This window comes from Danio rerio, chromosome 19, assembly GCF_049306965.1.
Source record: "Danio rerio strain Tuebingen ecotype United States chromosome 19, GRCz12tu, whole genome shotgun sequence".
Classification (NCBI taxonomy): Eukaryota; Metazoa; Chordata; class Actinopteri; order Cypriniformes; family Danionidae; genus Danio; species Danio rerio.
Window position 1 is genome coordinate 46,776,578 of NC_133194.1, and position 20,923 is coordinate 46,797,500.

A 20,923-nucleotide genomic window follows, 5' to 3' on the forward strand; every position below is an offset into this window, starting at 1 on the left:
CATTTTAATTTATATACATTTGTATTGTATATACATATTTATATAAACAACTATTTTATACAGATGGCCATGGATATACAGTTGAAACCAAAAGTTTACATACACTATGAAAAGGCACATAACCATTTAAAAAAAGTCAGATGTTAATTTGACTAAACGTTTTTTTTTTATGTAGGATTATTAAATGTGTTTCTGGTATGCTTAACAGCAGAATAATGAGAGATATTTTTTTGAGAAATTGTTATAACTTTTCTTTATAGTCAAGTTTACATACAATAAGATTATTCTGCCTCTGAAAAAGCTCAGATGATGATGTCAAGATTTTAGAAGTTTCTGATTGGCTAACTGACAACATTTGAGTTAATTGGAGGCACAACTGTAGAACAGTGTTTAAGGTAAACCTCAAACACACTGCTGCCTTGTGTGACAACATGGCAAAATCAACAAAAAAGCCAGATTACAATTTGCTAAATTACACTGGGAAAAGGAATAATTTTTGGAGACATGTTCTGTGGTCTGATGGAACTAAGATTGAACTGTTTGGCCATAATGACCAGTGTTACATTTGGAGGACAGGGGAAAGCTTACAAGCCTAGGAACACCATCCCAACTGTGAAGAATGGGGGCGGCAGCATCATGTTGTGGGGCTGTTTTGCTGCAGGAGGGACTGGTCCACTTTACAGCATAGATGGCATCATGAAGAAAGAACATTATGTAGAAATACTGAAGCAACATCTCAAGACATCAGCCAGGAAATGAAAACTTGGCCACAAATGGGTCTTCCAAACAGACCATGACCCTAAGCATACTGCCAAATTAGTTAAAATGTGCTTTAAGGACAACAGAGGGAATGTTTTGGAGTGGCCATCACAAAGCCCTGATCTCAATCCTATAGAAAATTTGTGGGCAGAGCTGAAAAAGCTTGTGCGAGCAACACAGCCAACAAATCTGACTGAGTTACACCAATTCTGTCAGGAGGAATGGGCCAAAATTCCTGCAAACTTTTGTGAGAAGCCTGTAGAAGGAGACTTAAAACATTTGACCAAAGTTATACAGTTTAAAAGCAAAGCTAAAAAAATACCAAGGAAATGTGTGTAAACTTTTAACTGTCTAGAAATTAATAATAATAAAACATGCATATCATTATTCTGGCATTTAGCAAATGTAAATCATCTAGGTAATCCTAAAATAGTAAACTTTTAGTATGATTTACCATCAGACATTTCTTTAAAAATGGTTATGTTCCTTTTTTTATAGAGTGTATGTAAATTTCTGGTTTCAACTGTATATATGTACGCGTGTATGAATTTTAGGCTTATTCAAATATATTTCATCACATCATAGTGCTTTATTTACTGTATATAGCAAAATACAACAAGAGTTATCGACAATTGTGTTAACATCAAAATATTTGAATAAAAATGATCAACTAAGATTCAACTCAGTTTAACTCAAGTTTAATTGTATAGCGCTTTTCACAGTAATTATTGTTTCAAAGCAGCACATGCAAACGAACAAAAACGTGAACATTATTGCATCTAAATCAAATTCGGGAAAAGTTGAGGTTATAAGTTACCATAACTTTATTAGTTACTAATAATTTTTACTAACTAATTCGTAACTGAAAGCTTTTAACAGTTAAAGTTATTATATATAAACATAGTTAAGATGCACTTATAATGCATATAGGTGATGTCCATGTGTACATTAATGAAGTGTATTAAGTGTGTGTGTTGTTAAAGGTTATTAAAGGAATAAAGCAACACACAATACATAAAAGATTAAGCTACATTATGTACACCTCTAGCCTGTCATTTTAAAGCTGCTCTTCTGCTGAACAGACTGGGACCGAGAAAAGCTTCTGGAGGACTGGATGTCTAATGCCGAGGAGTGCTGCCAGCGTTCAGGTGTTCAGATGCCAACCCCTCCACCCAGCGGCTACAATGCCTGGGACACCCTGCCTTCACCCCGAACCCCCAGAACAACCCGTTCTTCCGTCACCTCTCCTGATGAGATCAGCCTGCTGTCGCCCACTGACGGCCTTGCTCTGGTCAGATTCATCTCTATGCATTACTGCAAGTCAGAATCATTAGCCCTCCTGAATTATTAGTCCTCCTGGATATTTTTTCCTAATTTCTGTTTAGCGGGAAGGAGATTTTTTTTCAACACATTTTTAAACATAATAATTCATTTCTAATAACTAATTTACTTTTATCTATGCCATGATGACAGCACATAATATTTGACTAGATATTTTTCAAGATGCTAATATTCAGCTTAAAGTGACATTTAAAGGCTTAACTAGGTTATTTAGGTTAATTTGAGTAATTAAGCAAGTCATTGTATAACAATGGTAGGAATCTCTTTATAACAACTCTACAGAATTGTAGGTATATATAGGCCAATAATTATAAATATTTCAAAATGTTATATTTTTATACAGCAAACTTCATACAAGATTGAACTGCTCTTATGAACTGAATAGTTTATGCTCAAAGCAAAAAAGCTATAATTTCAAAATTGCAAGGTGATTATATAGACCTATATTCACGATTTCACATAAATCAGCATGCAGTAAATAAATTACTTCCTTTTCTTCATAGCAAATTAACAAGCAACTTGACTGTTGCATAAAAATAATAGGTTAAAAAAGATTCATCCTATTTGGTGTTTTAGATTCTTCCGATCTAATCTTTAGAATATTGGGATCAAACTGAATACAATCTTACATCAACAACACATGGCAAGCAACGTGTAGATAATAACAAATAATCATATTAGATTACAAACAACCAAACAAGTTGTTAAGCATGTGTGCATCACTGCTGTTTACACATGTAATATTTTTTCCTGAGGCGATTTAAAGCAAAATATACAATGGCACTCAATCAAACATATCTACAATGATCAAGGAACATGGTTACTTACTGAGTTTTTTACGCACATCAATACCACATGAAGAAAGAACAGACTTTGAAGAAATACACAATGTGAGGAGAGCTCCATTATAGTGCACTGGACAAGTCTGAACAAGTTCTGCCCACGCATTTGCGAGGCAGGCAGTTCTGTATTATTACGTCATTTATCGGCTTGAAGATATCGGCCTAATTTAGACATTGGATCGTTAACGATAATCTAAAAAATAGCAATTATCGGCCGATAACGACGTGGCCGACGATATATTGTGCATCCCTAAACAGTGGTTTGTTCTGTAGACAGTCGAAAACAAATAATACTTAAAAGGGCTAATAATACAGTTTTTTTTTTTATTGAAAACTGCTTTTATTCTACCTGAAATAAAACAAATAAGCCTTTCTCTAGAAGAAAAATTATTATCAGACATACTGTGAAAAATTCCTTGCTCTGTTAAATATCATTTGAGATATATTTGAAAAAGAAAACAAAAATTCACAGGAAGGCGAATCATTCTGACTTTAACTGTACTGTATATGTTTAGATTTGACACTGTCTCTTTAATGTCCTTTGCTTATGTAGTGTGGGATTTGCATGAGCAGCATATCTGTGTTTGAGGACCCCGTGGACATGTCATGTGGACACGAGTTCTGCCGGGCATGCTGGGAAGGGTAAGCGATTGGAATATATACGTTTATTTGTTTAGAATAGATCATATGGGTGCATGTTTGTGTTGAGTTTCCTCACGATGCATCTGCTATAGGTTATTGTATTATTATACACAAAGACTTTTGGGTTTCTCTGATGAAAATCTTTTTTTTTTTTAAGTTTTAAAAGTTTTAAAAATTTCTCTTAAATCTTAAAAAATAAAGTTCACATTTTAATGGAGTTTCTTGTGAACGTAAAAGAATCATAAAAAGTGCATCAAAGTTTACACAAAAATATGCAAATTTAATAGTTTGAAATGTTTCTTGATCATCAAATTCTCATATCTGAAGGATTTCTAAAAGATTATGTGACAATGCTGAAAGTTGAATCACAGGAATGCATTAAATTTGAACATCCATTCAATTAGAAGTTATATTTGTTTAATGAGTATTAAAGCAATTCCAGCCTTATGGATGTGATATTTGCTGTAAAAACACAAAACATAAATTCACAGAGAAAGTATACAGTTGAAGTCAGAATTATTAGCCCCCCTTTTAATTTTTTTTGTCCTTTTAAAAATATTTCCCAAATGATGTTTAACAGAACAAGGAAATTTTCACAGTATGTCTGATAATATTTTTTCTTCTGGAGAAAGTCTTATTTTCCAATTTTTTAAACACCATTTTAAGGACAAAATTATTAGCCTCTTTAAGCTATATTTTTCAGATAGTCTACAGAACAAACCATCGTTAAACAATAACTTGCCTAATTATCCTAACCTGCCTAGTTAACCTAATTAACCTAGTTAAGCCTTTAAATGTCACTTTAAGCTGTATAGAAGTGAAAAATATCTAGTCAAATATTATTTACTGTCATCATGGCAAAGATAAAATAAATCAGTTATTAGAGACGAGTTATTAAAACTATTATGATTAGAAATGTGTTGAGAAAAAATCTTCCCTCCTTTAAACAAAAATTGAGGAAAAAATAAACATATATATAAACCTTTTCCCGGTCCCAGTCTGTTCTGACTTCAACTGTATGTTAACATTTATATTGAAACGTCTGTTTATATTTTCCAGAACAACTAACCACAGAGTTATGAGATCAATAAAAATATCAATCTGTACATGTTTTATCCTTTAAATAAGGAAAATATGCATGTGTTATGGATGTGACCAAAAAAGTCTACAAGTTTACAGGATACAACATACTTTGTAGAAATTGTTCTGTGAATTAAACTGCACAACCCAAAATAAATAATGATAATCAAAAGGATAAGATCAAACATTATTGATTTTATTTTATTTGACATTTTTGTGTTTATGAGGGAAAAAGCTCTGTTATGGATGTGACAGGTGTGAAATTGGCACATGTGTGACTTTGGTGAATCAAATATAATAGTTTAAAAACATTATTGCGTATTTTTACAGTACTGTAAAATAGAAGCATACACAAAAAACATAAAGAGCGTTTCGCTATTTTAATAAAACATTCTTTTTTCATGGCAAGGTTGAAATTTGCATGGAATAGCATTTTTAAAAAAAATATTTTTGTTAAATATTTGTAGCCTGCTCAGCATACAAAACTGTAAACATATATATTATTAGGATTTCTACGAGTCATGAAATTTCTGGAATATTGTGGAAATTTAAAAGGTCTATTTCAGACATTAAAATCAGTGAATTTTATTATTACTATTATTTTTATTTTATTTAATTTTTTTATTATTTGTTCCCCAAGTCATGAAAAGTCATTATTTATTTATTTTTTTATTTAAACTGTTACTTTTCATTTTTATCTAAACAAATAAAATCTATATCGTGTTTTGTATGTGTCGTTTCACATTGTTGTTGTGGCATTTTCAAATATATTAAAATAATGTGATTTTTTTTCTTTTTTTTTTTACAACATCAAGCAAGATAAGTTGTTTAGTTTTGCTAAAAATGGATAGAAGTGAATGAGACTGAAAGTCACATTTAAGCTACAATGGACTCAACACTCTTACGTGAAAAATGAGGCGGAAAGGCTGTGGAAATTTGGCTTACAGTGGAACTCCAAACTTTTGAACAGAAATGCATGAATAGTTCAGTATGCTGTCAATACAGTAGTCAACATTTGATTTGGATCAAAATCTTTCATTAAAGTTCTTCTAAGCGTGCTCTCACACCTGTGAATCGGTTCAGTTGTTCCGAAACCTTTTTTCTCTTGGTGCGTTTCGCTTTCACACGGCAAAATTTCTAAATGGACCAAAGGAGCTAAAACAAATCACGTGTTACATTGGTCAGAGTTTCAGGGTTTATTTTGCAGAGGCCCGCTCAGCTGTCACGGGGGGTGGTGGTTTGGTGATGTTTGACAAGGTGCGTGCGACGTGTCTGAAGAGCGAAAAGGGATGCAGTGGGAAGGGTGCGCGACGTATTTGTTGACCGGGAGGGAGACGTGCGATTTCCAGGAGATTATTACTCGTTTGCTGGCAGTCTCTGTGCATTTGCGGGAGACTCCTGAAACTTCCGAGGGACTTGGGATGTCTGGAATGACCTCCCGCTCTACTCATAATTCTCTCCTAATATAGCTGTATGCCTATTACATATCCATAAACACTATGATATAGCCGGGTTCGAGTCGTTTGCTTTTTCACTACAATCAATCCGCTCCAGAGTTTGTTTCAATCAAGCTGAGACCACCTCATTCAAGCGATCTCAGAGCGATTGATTTAGCGCAGATCCGAGCACGATTGCTGGATTCACATATGCCAAACGAACTGCGCTAACTGGGCAAACGAGACAGGTTCTGAAACAAAAGTCTAGGTGTGAAAGCACCCTAAAACAATAGGAACAACACTCATTTTTGTCTTGACTGTTTCTGAAAAACTCCACTTTAGATGTTGAGTACTAGATATTGTTTAATACTTGTAGACATTGAGTCAGTTGGGTAATATTTTACCAACATAACCCATTCTGAGATGGGATTTGCAATCAAAAACCTGCATATTTCTTATCATTTTTCAACTTAAAATGTAATGTTGGGATTAATTTACATTAATTTAGTAAGTACAATCTTTCTCCCTATGATTCAATGTAAAGTCTATGGAGAAAATTTAGAGGAAAAATCCATCACTGAAAAAGCATTCATACGCTTTTTTTTTGTCTGGATGTCAGGTTTTTAAATCTAAAGATCCAAGAAGGGGAGGCTCATAACATCTTCTGCCCTGCTTACGACTGCTTCCAGCTGGTTCCAGTGGAGGTCATTGAAAGCGTCGTCTCCAGAGAAATGGATAAGCGCTACCTGCAGTTTGACATTAAGGTACAATCGAGGCTCACAAAGTGGTAGAAAGCGTTTCAGACCTGCCATTTCTTCAGTCTTATCTCACACCGTCTGATGCCGGCTGTGAATCAAAATGCTGAGCTCATGCTAGTGTTTGTTTAAGGGGGAAAAAACAGCTTTTGTAAACAAGCTCAGGAGTCAAACATTGGCTAAATATCACGCCGATTTGGATTTAGATGATGTATAGACTGAAATTGGTTTTGGAGATTTTGGTTTTTGTTTAATTTACGTCATCAGATACAAAGAGGGGGTTTTAACAGGTTTCTTTTTCATCTGCAGGCGTTTGTGGATAATAATCCTGCAATCCACTGGTGCCCTGTAGCCAGATGTGAAAGAGCCGTTCGTCTGACTCGACCAGGCCCTGGAGCTTCTGACCCGCTGAGCTTCCCGTTGCTGAAAGCCCCTGCTGTAGACTGTGGAAAAGGACATCTCTTCTGCTGGTGTGTTTCCTTTTGTCTGTGCATTATTCATTCGTATCTTTCCCACATTGCTCTTAAAATAAATAAAAGCGTGTTTTCCACTATGGTGCCTAATGGTTCTGAGAACAGTTAGGTATGCTTCTAGTTGTGGATGCATTTGGCCAAAAAACAAGACGTTTTAAGCTAAGCTTCAGTTATATTGGTGTTAAAGCAATTTAATAAAATAACCACATTTTATTGTTGTTAATTTTATTATTAGTGAATTTGCGAGAGCCGGCGAAGCAGTGGCGCAGTAGGTAGTGCTGTTGCTTCACAGCAAGAAGGTCACTGGGTCGCTGGTTCGATCCTTGGCTCAGTTGTCGTTTCTGTGTGTAGTTTGCATGTTCTCCGTGCATTCGCGTGGGTTTCCTCCGGGTGCTCCGGTTTCCCCCACAGTCCAAAGACATGCGGTACAGGTGAATTGGGTAGGCTAAATTGTCCATAGTGAATGAGTGTGTGTGAGAGTGTGTGTGGATGTTTCCCAGAGATGGGTTGCGGCTGGAAGGTCATCCGCTGCATAAAAACGTGCTGGATAAGTTGCTTGTTCATTCCGCTGTAGCGACCCCGGATTAATAAAAGGACTAAGCCGACAAGAAAATGAATGAGTTGAGAGCCGTAATTTTCTGAGCATTGCAGCAGGATAAAGTATCAGACTATTTTACTGAAATTAATTATATTTTGATTGAATTAATACAAAGTTTTGATCATTTATCATATTAAAAATGGTATTAGGTTATGAATATTGTCTGAAAATCTTGGATAATTACAGATGTCTTTGACAAAAGAGTTTCTTAGTCGATCAGTAGTTGTTCATTAAAGCAATTAGTCAACCAATCTCCCATTTATTAATTTAATTTAATAGTCAAATATATAAACAAACTAAATTAAACACAATGGATATACAGAAAACCGTAAAAGGCTTATGCTAATAATGTTGAAAGCATGTGTGATTCATGCGTAGAAAACTAATACAAATAATAATACATTTTTATTTGTATAGTAATTTTCCTACATATAGCAACTCAAAGTGCTACATAAACAAATGTTAAGAAACAACATCAATATCAGGTTCAAATATAAAAAATGGATAAACAAATATAGAAGTAATGCAAAAAATGTCTTAAAAATGACTTAATTTCAGAATCAGAAAGAGCTTTATTGAGTTTTTTTTCGTGACTTTATGACAGCGGTCACCAAACTTGTTCCTGGAGGGCCGGTGTCCTGCAGATTTTAGCTCCAACCCTAATCAAACACACCTGAACTAGCTAAAAAAGGTCTTAAGGCTGATTTATACTTCTGCGTCAAACGCTGGCGCTGATGCATAGCCCTTCGCCGTGGCAGTCGGCGTCGCTGACGTGCACCTTAAAAAAAATGTAACTACACGTCGCAACGACGCGTAGCGCAAGCTCTGTGATTGGTTGCCTTGGTAGAGCTGACGAGTCTGGGCGAGACTGAGAGCTGCGTGAATGGTGCGAGCCTGATGGAGCAATTGTTTACAAGTGAGGAGTCCCCATAAGGAGCTCCGGATGGAAAGTTTTGTTTTGTGTTTACCTCATAGTTAAAGTTGTTGCACGTCCGCCGGTTCCTGCCTCAAAATGAGCGAGTTTGAGCCACTTGTACATCCAGGAAGTGTTCAGAAAACGCAAAACAGCAGCGAAGAAACTCGACACAGAGGAACATTTACACCTCACTGCCAACTAGCGTTTCGGAAGTGTTAATGCAGACCAACAGACACCGCGCAGAAGTATAAATGCACAGCTACGCGTGTTGCATGCGCCGTGGGTCACGCCGGTCACTTGGCGCAGAAGTAAAAACCAGGCTTTACTCTGTATACTTGAAACACCCAAACAGGTGTGTTGAGGCAAGTTGGAGCTAAACCCTGCACGGACACCGGCCCTTCAGGAACAAGTTTGGTGACCCCTGCTTCATGAGCTTCTACAGTGCAACAGAATGACAGAGACAGGACAAAAACAGATAATACATATATTTAAAAAATAGAGTTAGAAGTAAATAGTGAATGCATATAGTTAAATCTTTGGAAGACAATTCAATATTGTTGAAAGCATGTACGATTTATGCGTAAATAAATATGACTACATTAGCGGAAAATCCACAGAGCTGAATATTGAACTATTTTGATTTCTGAATGTGGAGTGAATTCAAGCTAGATGCTAATGCGCTCCACTGCTCTTGTGATTTGGTGGCAACAAACAGCCCTAGCATGGCACAAGCCATTGAAATGAATGGGTTTCATGCACTGATCTATTTGTCATGTGTATTATAGATCAGGGGATATGCAGCGCTTTCTGCATCTGTTGTGAAAGCAGCATCACATCTGGAAAAGCTGGTGGCACCTAATTTGCATCTAAAGCGAAAAACAATACATTTCTGCCCAAAAGAACATTTGCAGCATGGTATAATCAATACATTATTGGTGAGGAGGTCAGGGGACAGCTAGGGGTTACATTACATCTTGTAAGAAAGCATGGTATAAACTTTTTAAAAGAACCATTTGGGCTCTGTTTTAACGCTATTTTATTTCTAAACTATTTCTAAATTCAGTTCTAACTTCCAGCAAACAAATAGATGAACAATAATAACAAAGTGTGGTCAAAAACCTGGGTTATATACAAACACACATGCTGTGCCCCATATGGGCCAAAACCTGACAGGTGGACAAATATAAGCTTGTTTTTAATAAAACAAATATAAATATTTGTTTTATTCCCCCCTTGAGATGGAGGCATGGAAGCAGTGTTTTTTATATATCCAGTTGAAACCAGAAATTTACGTACACGTATAAAAAAGGAACAGAAGCATTTTTAAAGAAATGTCTGATGGTAAATCATACAAAAAATACTAATTTACTATTTTAGGATTACCTAAATCGTTTACTTTGCTAAATGCCAAAATAATGAAAGAATTATTATTATTATTTTTTTTTTGAGAATTTTTATTAATGACAGTCAAAAGTTTACACGCATTTCCTTGGTATTTTTTTTTAGCTTTGTTTTTAAAGTGTATAACTTTGGTCAGATGTTTTCGGTATCCTTCCACAAGTTTCTCACAATAGTTTGCAGGAATTTTGGCCCATTCCTCCTGACAGAATTGGTGTAACTGAGTCAGATTTGTTGGCTGTCTTGCTCGCACAAGCTTTTTCAACTCTGCCAACAAATTTTCTATAGGATTGAGATCAGGGCTTTGTGATGGCCACTTCAAAACATTCACTCTGTTGTCCTCAAAGCACATTTTAACTAATTTAGCAGTATGCTTAGGGTCATGGTCTGTTTGGAAGACCCATGTGTGGCCAAGTTTTAATTTCCTGACTGACGTCTTGAGATGTTGCTTCAGCATTTCTACATAATGTTCTTTCTTCATGATGCCATCTATGCTGTAAAGTTTACCAGTCGCTCCTGCAGCAAAACAGCCCCACAACATGATGCTGCCGCCCCCATACTTCACATTTGTCCTCCAAATGTAACACTGGTCATTATGGCCAAACAGTTCAATCATATTTCTGCACATCCTGTGTGTATTAAGCAATGTTTAAGTGAGACGCGCAACTAATGGGCTCTGCGGACTTTAGACCTGCTTTTAGCTGGTCTATTGCACAGTCTATTTTAGTTCCTCAAAATAGCAACGTGCCAACAATGCACCTTAACACACCTCTTTTCTAGATCGGCAAACCCATGAGTCTACAAAGTGGCGCAAATGGATTTGCTATCTAAACAACGTGTCGGAAAATGGGAAAATTAAGGTTGCTTTGGTCTAAAAAAAGTAACACATAGGGGCAAACACGTCTTGCGCCTTATTAAACCGGGTGTACGATAGGGCCCTTAATATGAATTTGGTTGTAGTTTTGTTTTATGTTTGTTTAAATTACAGCTACGAAAAGAAAGAAATTACATTTGTAAACTTTAAAAATAAATGACAAAATGCAGTAAAATAATATTTTTTTCATTTGTAAATTATAAATGTAAACTTTAAATGTAAAACTTATATACATGATCAAAATAAACATATAACATAATGAAAAATACATGTGTTTTATTAAAAAGAATGTGTTTTTATAGTAACAAGATCTTATGTGCTCTTAAAATGTGAGATTTTCTTTCAAATATGATCTGTTTATAAAGATAGGACTGGTTTTCTGAGATTCACGAGATGTTAATGTGTTTCCTGCAACATGTCATCACCGTTCATTTTATCTCTTGCTTTTTCCTGTCTCTCAGGGAGTGTCTTGGGGATGCTCATGAACCCTGTGACTGTGAAACATGGAAGATGTGGCTGCAGAAAGTGTCTGAGATGAAGCCTGAAGAACGTAGGAGCTCTGCTGCACTGTTATTTATGTTGTAGTTCAAGTTTGATTGTTTTCATCCAGTACATGATAATATAATACACCTATTGCATTACATTGTGTTACCTGAAAAGAGATCAGGGGTGGCACGGTGGCTTACATTCACCTAACAGCAAGAAGGTCGCTGGTTTGAGTTCCGGCTGTGCCAGTTGGCATTTTAGTTTTGCATGTTCTCCTCGTGTTGGTGTGGGTTTGCTCCGGTTTCCCCCACAGTCCAAACACATGCGCTATAGATGAATTGAATAAACTAAATTGGTCGTAGTCTATGAGTGTGAGTGTGTGACTGCGAGAGTGTTTCAGGACTTGGTTGGAGCTGGAAGGGCATCCTTTGTGTAAAACATATGCTGGAATAGTTGGCGGTTCATTGCACTGTGGCGACCACTGATGAATAAGGCTGAAATGAAAATAAAATTAGGACTGGGCCTTGATCAAATCACTCCACCTTGTATTATTGTTTGAAATAGCCCCTTTGTTTAAGGGATGATCATAAGACTTCATCTGCATCTCTCTGAACAGTGGCTGGTGTGAGCGAAGCTTATGAAGATGCTGCCAACTGCCTGTGGTTACTCTCCAACTCCAAACCCTGTGCCAACTGCAAATCCCCCATCCAGAAAAACGAAGGCTGTAATCACATGCAGTGTGCAAAGGTCAGTCCAGCGCAGCTTTCCCCCCCCCTCTTTTCTTGCTAGTCCTGCAACATGGCTTTGTTCACTCAGTAGTATTTGTGCATTAAACGGAGCGCTCCCTTAAAAATGATGCAGAGTCTGATGACATATGAACACAGACGGTCACACGGGACACATTTGATAAATTAAAACCTCAAGGGAATGGTAGTGCATCTTGATAAACACATTTGCGAATGAATTGTTTGAGAATTGTCTTCTTAGTCATACATGATGGACTAATAAGGTCATAATTAATAAGGTGCTATTGGGACACTGTTGCTCTTCCTTCACAGCATGCTTATCCACATGCATTTGCATTCTTTTTGCCCCTTTAACATGCAATTGTCATTATGAAATCTCTTATGGATATCCTGTGAGTGTGTTTATATGTGTGCGACCCTGATTCAAGATGTAATGTGTGATGCAGAGCGGCTCTTTGACGTCAGAGGCAGGTGTTTGAACAAAGGCGACGTGGAGGCCGTATAGCCTCACTGTTATTTTCTTAATGAAGGCTTAACTAAGGCTTTGAGTGACAGGAGTAGAGCAGGGGGAGGGAAGCTATTCATTCCAGCAGCACGTGGAGGAAAAGCAATGTCACACTCTTACAAAAACCCAACGGTTAACGCTGCCTCGTGTCTGGGTGGCTGTTTATATTGTGAAAATCCAAAGTCTTGCTTTACTTTACTCCCTGATTGCTTCGATATACTCTGTTGCTGTTGAATATACACATGCTGATTTAAATCCAGGGTGTCTATAAAATGTTTTTTAAATGTCTTAAATTACTGAAACAACATTTTAGGCATTAAAACGTCTTAAATTCACTGGAATATTGTGTTGAAGGTTTTAAATCATTTTAAACAGGTCGTAATTTTCGTATGTCTATGTAAAGCTAGCCAATGACATGATTAATGTTCCAATTGCAAAACGCTAACTCCACAAAAACATTTCTTTTAATATTAAACATATTACTATATATATATATATATATATATATATATATATATATATATATATATATATATATATATATATATATATATATATATATATATATGTATATATCAATAAAAAATGTAACAACTCTGTTTCCCAATATGATTTAATTTTCTTTCGTACAATAACATTTATTATTGTCATTATTGTCATTTATGTGTTTATGGCTACCTTGTGAGGTTTTTTTATCACATTATTGTTTTTAAAACCATTTTATTAAAGAAATGTTAAGCTGAAAAAAAGACTTATCTTGTTTTGACACAATGTTTACAACGTGGCTAAGAAATAACCCAATTTTTGTATGAGGCAAGTAAAAATTGGTTCCAACCGGGCCATTTGCACAAAGTCCTTAATGTTCATCCCTGTATAGGTCTGAAATGTCATTCATAATAGTCCTAAAAATTCTTTAATTTGACTTGATGAAGCCTGCAGAAATCCTGAAATCTGCTACTGCTTTATGTAACTGAGCTTTTTTGCATTTGTAGCTATTAAATTACAGAAAAAAGCAGTTTATAGAAGTTACCTGTTTTACTGGTTTAATGCAAATCAGCTACCCGAAAATGCAAACCAATCTTGTTTACAAAACTTTAGGGTATTTCCCAGATGTACCGTCAAAATATGACCATGCATGTATATTAGAGTATTCTATTAGCAAATTGTTATTTTACACAATAACGTTGTAGTCATTCGAAAATTCTCTCAAATGTAACATTCCTATGACTGTACCACTGGTTTGCATGAAATGAGAATATGTTTGTATAATTTTCTTGTAGTGCAGCATGTCCATTATGTTAATATATCTATGTTATGGATTAAATAAATTGTTTATTGTTTTATATTATGCTAAAAATTTTTGTGATGTCACATAAATAAACCGTTTATAATGGTAAACCTACATGCGGTTTACTTCAGCAACATTTTATGTTTGGCCCTGTAATCTTTTTTTATTATTCATTAATATTTGTTTTAGATGTCTACTTTCTTTTTGTGGGTCTCTTCCATCAAATCTGAGCTTTATTTTGTATTTTCTATTGGATGGGATTAGAATCAGGTGATTATCTGGGCCATTCCTCAGCTTGATTTTCTTTCTCTGAAAGCATTTGAGAGTTTCCTTCGCTGTGTAATGTCCACTCTGGTTTCATCTTCCATCCTGCTAATGTAGATGTTGGACTGAAGCGGCTGATATTCATTTACACTGAGGAAGGGCAGAGGGTTGCTGAGGAACTACTGAGAGATTTCAGCTGCTGTCTGGGCTTTCCATGCCTTTCTACACCTTTCTTTCTTCATGTGTTCTATACTTTTCCCTGCGTCATTTCACTTTATTAAACATAACTTCATTTGTAAACTAATTTGACTGCATATATGGATTTTTATGGCTATTATTAACATCCGGGGAAAATTTAAAGTCAACAGCACCTTGTGTTTTCTGAGAAAAATGGTGACGTGTTCAATACTTATTTTCCCCGCTGTATCAGTAAACTCACTCAAGTAAGAAAAGAAAGCTATAAAGTATCAGAGCAGACATGATCGTTTGTTCACTTTCATTTCTATATCAGCTTAGTTGCTATTGTGTTTGAGTCGTTCTCTTTCTTTCTGCAGTGCAAGTATGACTTTTGCTGGATCTGTCTTGAAGAGTGGAAGAAACACAGCTCCTCTACTGGAGGATATTATCGCTGCACGCGCTACGAGGTTATCCAGCAAGTAGAGGAACAGTCTAAGGAGATGACTGTGGAGGTATTCCTGTCGAAAATAACTGAGACACTCAGGAAATGCTTTTACAGTTCAAGTCAAAATGATAAGCCCTCCTGTGATTTTTTTAAAATTTATTTTTTTTTTTTTATATTTCCCAAATGATGTTTAACAGGGCAAGGAAATTTTCACGGTATGTCTGATAATATTTTTTCTTCTGGAGAAAGTCTTATTTGTTTTATTTCGGCTAGCATAAAAGCAGTTTTTAATTTTTTAAAGCCATTTTAATGTCTATATTATTACCTCCCTTAAGCAATACTTTTTTCTATTGGCTACAGAACAAACCACTGTTATGCAATTTTTAAAATTTATTTATTTATTTATTTTTTTTATTGAGATTAACAAGGCAATACATCATAGTATACAATACAACAAAGTATCTTATTTTCCCACTATCCCCTTAAAATAAAATAAATTCAAATGTATGAATTATAAACAAACATTTTCTCTAAAAGAAATAATAATAAATTAAAAATAAAATACAAGAATTAAAAGAAATTTGTTAAACAATATAATAATAAATGAGCAAGTTTACGATAAAAGCAAAAAATAAAAAATAAAATAAAATTATAATAATAACAATTGAAAAAATAGTAATTAAAAGTTCCCATTAAGGAGTCAATATTTCCTCTTTTCAGTTAATTACTGTTTATTAGATCTGATATCAACTAAACAAGGTAAGACTTTGATATAGTCTAAAACAGGGTTCCAGGTCTTGTAAAAAGATTTGAGAGATCCTGCAAGTAAACGTCTTAATTTTTCAAGTTTTATGTAACTAAAAATTTCTCGGATCCACATGTCATGTGATGGAGGAATCACCTGTTTCCATTTGATAAGAATGGCTCGTCTAGCTAGAAGAGTAGAAAAGGTAATAACTTGGCGAGATGCAACACTCTCTCTGAAATACCAAAAAGGGCTGTCAAGGGGTTAGGGTCTAGATTTATGTTAATAGATTTATTGAGTCTGTCAAAAACACTGGACCAGAATTTTTTTAATTGAGGGCAACTCCAGAACATATACTGTCATGCAATTTAATTCAATTCATACTATTTGTACAGTGCTTTTACAATGTAGATTGTGTCAAAGCAGCTGAACATAGAAGTTTTAGTAAATTGAAACTGTCAGTCTAGTTTTCTTTTTTCTTTTTCTTTTTTTTACTTTTTATTTATTTTTTAATGTATTTTTTTTACAGAACAACACGTTTCCCAACAATTTTACCCCTTACACACAAGGGAATACATAAAAACAAATAAAAAAAATCTATTAAAAATATATACATAAAAAAAAAAAAATAAAAATAAATAAATAATGATAAAAGTTATTGCCATCATAATTACTTCACGGGGGATATATTTGTACATCAAGTTACATTGTGTTGCATTGTAGTTACATCAAATTACAGTGATGATAGGTTATACAACCCTTTAAATATACATATCTGAGTATGTCAAAATACTTTTCCACCTCTTCAGAAACATATCAGTCTTCATTTGTAGACATGCAGTCATTTTTTTCCATTATATACACCTGTTTAGGTCTCTGAATCCACTGAGCCACCTTTGGAGAACTTTCCTCCATTCAATGTACTGTTGTCAGTTCAGTTTGTTGAAGTTTAGTTCACAGATGGGGAGTTCTACATTGCAATGACTTGCCTAATTAACCTAGTTAAGCCTTTAAATGTCACTTTAGGCTGAATAGAAGTGTCTTGAAAAATATCTAGACAAATATTATGTGCTGTCATCATGACAAAGATAAAAATAAATCAGTTATTAGAGATGAGTTATTAAAACTATTGTTTAGAAATGTGTTTAAAAAAAACTCTGCTGTCCGTTAAACAGATATTGAAATTAAAATTGGGGGGAAAATATGAAGAGTTCAAATTTAACAGGAGGGCTGATTGTGACTTGAACTGTACTGTGGTGAATATAGGACATGAGGAAAATCTCAAAAAAATTTCAAGGCTCTGATTTCTCATGTGTACAAAGCAACAAAGCAGCTTTTGTGCCTTTGTTGTTGAGTGTGTATGCCTTGAAGGTGGAAGTCACTCTTGCTTTTGTGTCCTCGCAGGCAGAAAAAAAGCACAAGAGTTTTCAGGAACTCGACCGTTTTATGCATTATTACACACGATATAAAAACCACGAACACAGTTACCAGGTAAGAGTTTTTCTGTAACTGAAGTCATTGAGTGATTGATCCTCTTGTTGAAAATTAATCTGTGTGTTTGTGTGTGTGTGTGTGTGTGTGTGTGTGTGTGTGTGTGTTTGTGTGTTTGTGTGTTTTATACTAGTTAGAAGAACGACTCCTGAAAACAGCCAAAGAAAAGATGGAGCAACTGAGCAAAGCTTTTATTGGAAGTGAGTGGGAATTTGATCGATCAAACCATGTCAGAGATATTTTGCACACACTGTACATGACTTAATGGGATTTTTCAGCCAAAAATGCTGATTTTGTCATCATTTATTCACTCTTTTCTTGTTTCAAACCTAACTTGAGTTTTATTTTCATTTATTAAACACAAAAGAAGATATTTTGAGGAATGCTGGAAACTGGTTGCCACTGTCTTCCAATATATTTTCTTTGTCTACAATCAATGTCAATGTGTACCAGTTTCCAAAAATGTAAATACATACATAATCTTTTTTGTTTAACAGAAAAAAAGAAATTAAAAGAGGTTTGGAACAAGTTAAGATTGAGTTAATGCTGAGTTTTGACATTTTTATACGAACGTTTATGTGAGTTGTTGTGTGTATAAATAAGCGCTGTTTCCAGATTTACTCAAATGCCTGCATTGAACATACTTGTCACTAAAAATGTATAACGTGTTAAAACTAATAGAGCTTTTAAACACATATATATACGCATATATATATACGCATATATATATATATATATATATATATATATATATATATATATATATATATATATATATATATATATATATATAAATATAAATATATATATATAAATATAAATATATATATATATATATATATATATATATATATATATAAATATATATATATATATATATATATATATATATATATATATATATATATGCTTATATATATGCATTTAAAATGTTGTAAAGGTGTGAACCTACACTGGTCTCGCGGTTCGGTTACGATTATCATGCCATCGATTCGGTTCAATTCAATATCTCGGTGCATCACAGTGCGTTGACGATGCTTTCCATAAACAATTTTAGATTTTACTTCACAGCTCAAGAAATCTTGTATTAAAGTGTATAAATATATTTCTAAACTATTTGTGAAACAATTTTGTCCTTTAATATATGCGCATATGCAAAATGCGCATAAAAATAGGTGGATGGAAACATAGCTAGTGAAACACTGTCCAGCAAACACATACGCAGTGAAATGTGCAGAGTTTCTGCATTTTTAAGTAGTTTGAGTGTTTTAATTACTCGCGTTCACCTCCCTCGCCATAGTAAGCTACTGCGACATAGCGCATATAAGATAAATGACGTCAGTACATAATAACCGGTTATGATCTATTATATCTGAACTGATACAGATTTGCCTGCAATGTGGTGCACCAAAGAAACAATACAGTTTGACATCCATTATATGTTAGGTTTGTTATTGGTGGAGTATCTGAGGCTCTGACTATAAACACTCCGCCCTCTTTTGGAAAGGGGGGCGGGGAGCAGCAGCTCATTTGCATTTAAAGATACACAAGACACCTTTTTTCTTTATTTTTTTTCTTTTCTTTTTTAGTTTATTAATGAGTTTTTTGTCTGAAATCCCCAAAAAAGTGTTTGTGTTTACAGCATGGTATAAACAATATAATCAGAGGTATTTTGCTCTGAAACTGGGATTTATGTTAAAGTCCATGTGATGAAACTTTTATTTCAGTGTGTTGATGTACATTCAACTGAAATAGGGGGCGGGGCTTTCTTTTTGCACATCATTTTTTAATGCCAAACTTATAGTAAGAGGGCTCTGGTTAAAAGTATAGTGATAAACGCATAATAGGACAACTTAAATGTTCTCATAAACACAAGTAAATTAGTTATTTTGATCAAAACAAACGTGCTAAAACCTCAATCTGTCTGTTTGCTGTAGGGGATGGAGCTCCACCTGACACCACATTTATTGAGGACGGTGTTCATGAGCTTCTCAAGACCCGACGCATCCTTAAGTGCTCTTATCCATATAGTTTCTTCTTGGAGCCCAAAAGCACAAAGAAAGAAATATTTGAACTTATGCAGGTACTGTTTATTGTGTTTTTGAAGCAATGCATTCACAAACAGTTGAAGAAGAGTTATTAGCCCTTCTGAATTATTAACCCCTTGTATATTTCTGCCCCCCAGTTTCTCTTTAATGGAGAGAATTTTTTTTCCAACACATTTCTAAACATGATAGTTTTAATAACTCATTTCTAATAACTGATTTATTATATCCTTGTCATAATGACTACATAATTTTACTCTAGATATTTTTAAAGATGCTAGTATTCAGCTTAAAGTGACATTTAAAGGCTTAGCTAGGTTAGTTAGGCAGGTTAGGGTAATTAAGCTAGTCATTGTATAATGATGGTTTGTTCTGTAGACAATTGAAAATAAATATTGCTTAAGGGTGCTAATAATATTGACCTTAAAATGGTGTTTAAAGAATAAAAAACTGCTTTTATTCTAGCAGAAATAAAACAAATAAGACTTTCTCCAGAAGAAAAAATATTATAGGAAATACTGTGAAAAATTCCTAAATCTGATAAACATCATTAAGGAAATACTTATGTTTTTTTTTAAAGAATAATAAAAATATTATTAGTTTACATCATGCTCTTGTGTTTCTTCTTGCTCAGACGGATTTAGAGATGGTCACTGAAGACCTGGCTCAGAAGGTGAACCGGCCTTACCTCCGCACCCCTCGCCATAAGATCATCAGTGCCACGTATTTGGTGCAGCAGAAGAGGCGGGAGTTTCTGGCCTCTGTGGCTCGAGGTGTCGCTCCAAATGATTCTCCTGAAGCTCCGCGACGCAGGTAAAACTTGTACTGACTTTTATACCTACTAATAGGCAGGGCTTACCCCCTTTGATGACATGCACAAAGGGAGAATGTCAATCAAAGTGTTTTACTTTATCAAGAGTGGTTATAAAAAAAGAGAATTAATACATTTTTACCTTTTAGATACTGGTTATATACACCAACTGTTCACACAACTGTATTTAAACAATGATTTTGCATAAAAACACATTGTTTATATGTTTATATATTTGTTTATAAGTTTATATATTTATTTGTTTGTTTATATATTTATATATTTATTTATATATTTATGTATTTGTTTATGTATTTATTTATTTATTTATTTATATATTTATTTATATAATTAAATATTTTATATATTTATATATTTATTTAGTCATTTGTTTATATATATATATATATATATATATATATATATATATATATATATAAATATATATTAATATTTAAATATATATTAATATTTAAATAAATATATTAAAAATATAGAATTATATAAATAAAAATAAACATAAGTATATAAAAAAATATATTATAAATAAATTTTTATTATATATATATTTTTTTGAATATATTTATATATTTATTTAAATATTTATTTATATTTTTAAATTATGTATTATGTATTTATATTTTATTCATATTATGTATTTAGTATATATATGTGTGTGTGTGTGTGTGTGTGTATTATATATTTTTTATATATTTAAATATTTATTGAAATATATATATATATATATATATATATATATATATATATATATATATATATATATATATATATATATATATTTTATA

At 33.8% G+C, this 20,923-nt stretch overlaps 1 protein-coding gene across 4 annotated transcripts in view; it reads left to right on the plus strand.

The window, feature by feature from the left end:
- The window catches only part of ankib1a (ankyrin repeat and IBR domain containing 1a), a 55,345-nt gene that overhangs the window by 25,403 nt on the left and 9,019 nt on the right, over positions 1 to 20,923 (plus strand). For all 4 annotated transcript variants that reach the window (XR_012394653.1, NM_001080992.2, XM_005159781.6 and 1 more), the window contains exons 6-16: positions 1,842 to 2,050; positions 3,496 to 3,584; positions 6,720 to 6,864; positions 7,165 to 7,325; positions 11,576 to 11,664; positions 12,217 to 12,347; positions 14,958 to 15,092; positions 17,175 to 17,261; positions 17,395 to 17,461; positions 19,199 to 19,344; positions 19,941 to 20,119. Coding sequence is in view for 3 of the 4 variants with exons in the window: in NM_001080992.2 (NP_001074461.1) it covers positions 1,842 to 2,050; positions 3,496 to 3,584; positions 6,720 to 6,864; positions 7,165 to 7,325; positions 11,576 to 11,664; positions 12,217 to 12,347; positions 14,958 to 15,092; positions 17,175 to 17,261; positions 17,395 to 17,461; positions 19,199 to 19,344; positions 19,941 to 20,119 (1,438 nt within the window). In the remaining variant the exon portion in view is untranslated. The remainder of the gene's footprint in view (positions 1 to 1,841; positions 2,051 to 3,495; positions 3,585 to 6,719; positions 6,865 to 7,164; positions 7,326 to 11,575; positions 11,665 to 12,216; positions 12,348 to 14,957; positions 15,093 to 17,174; positions 17,262 to 17,394; positions 17,462 to 19,198; positions 19,345 to 19,940; positions 20,120 to 20,923) is intronic.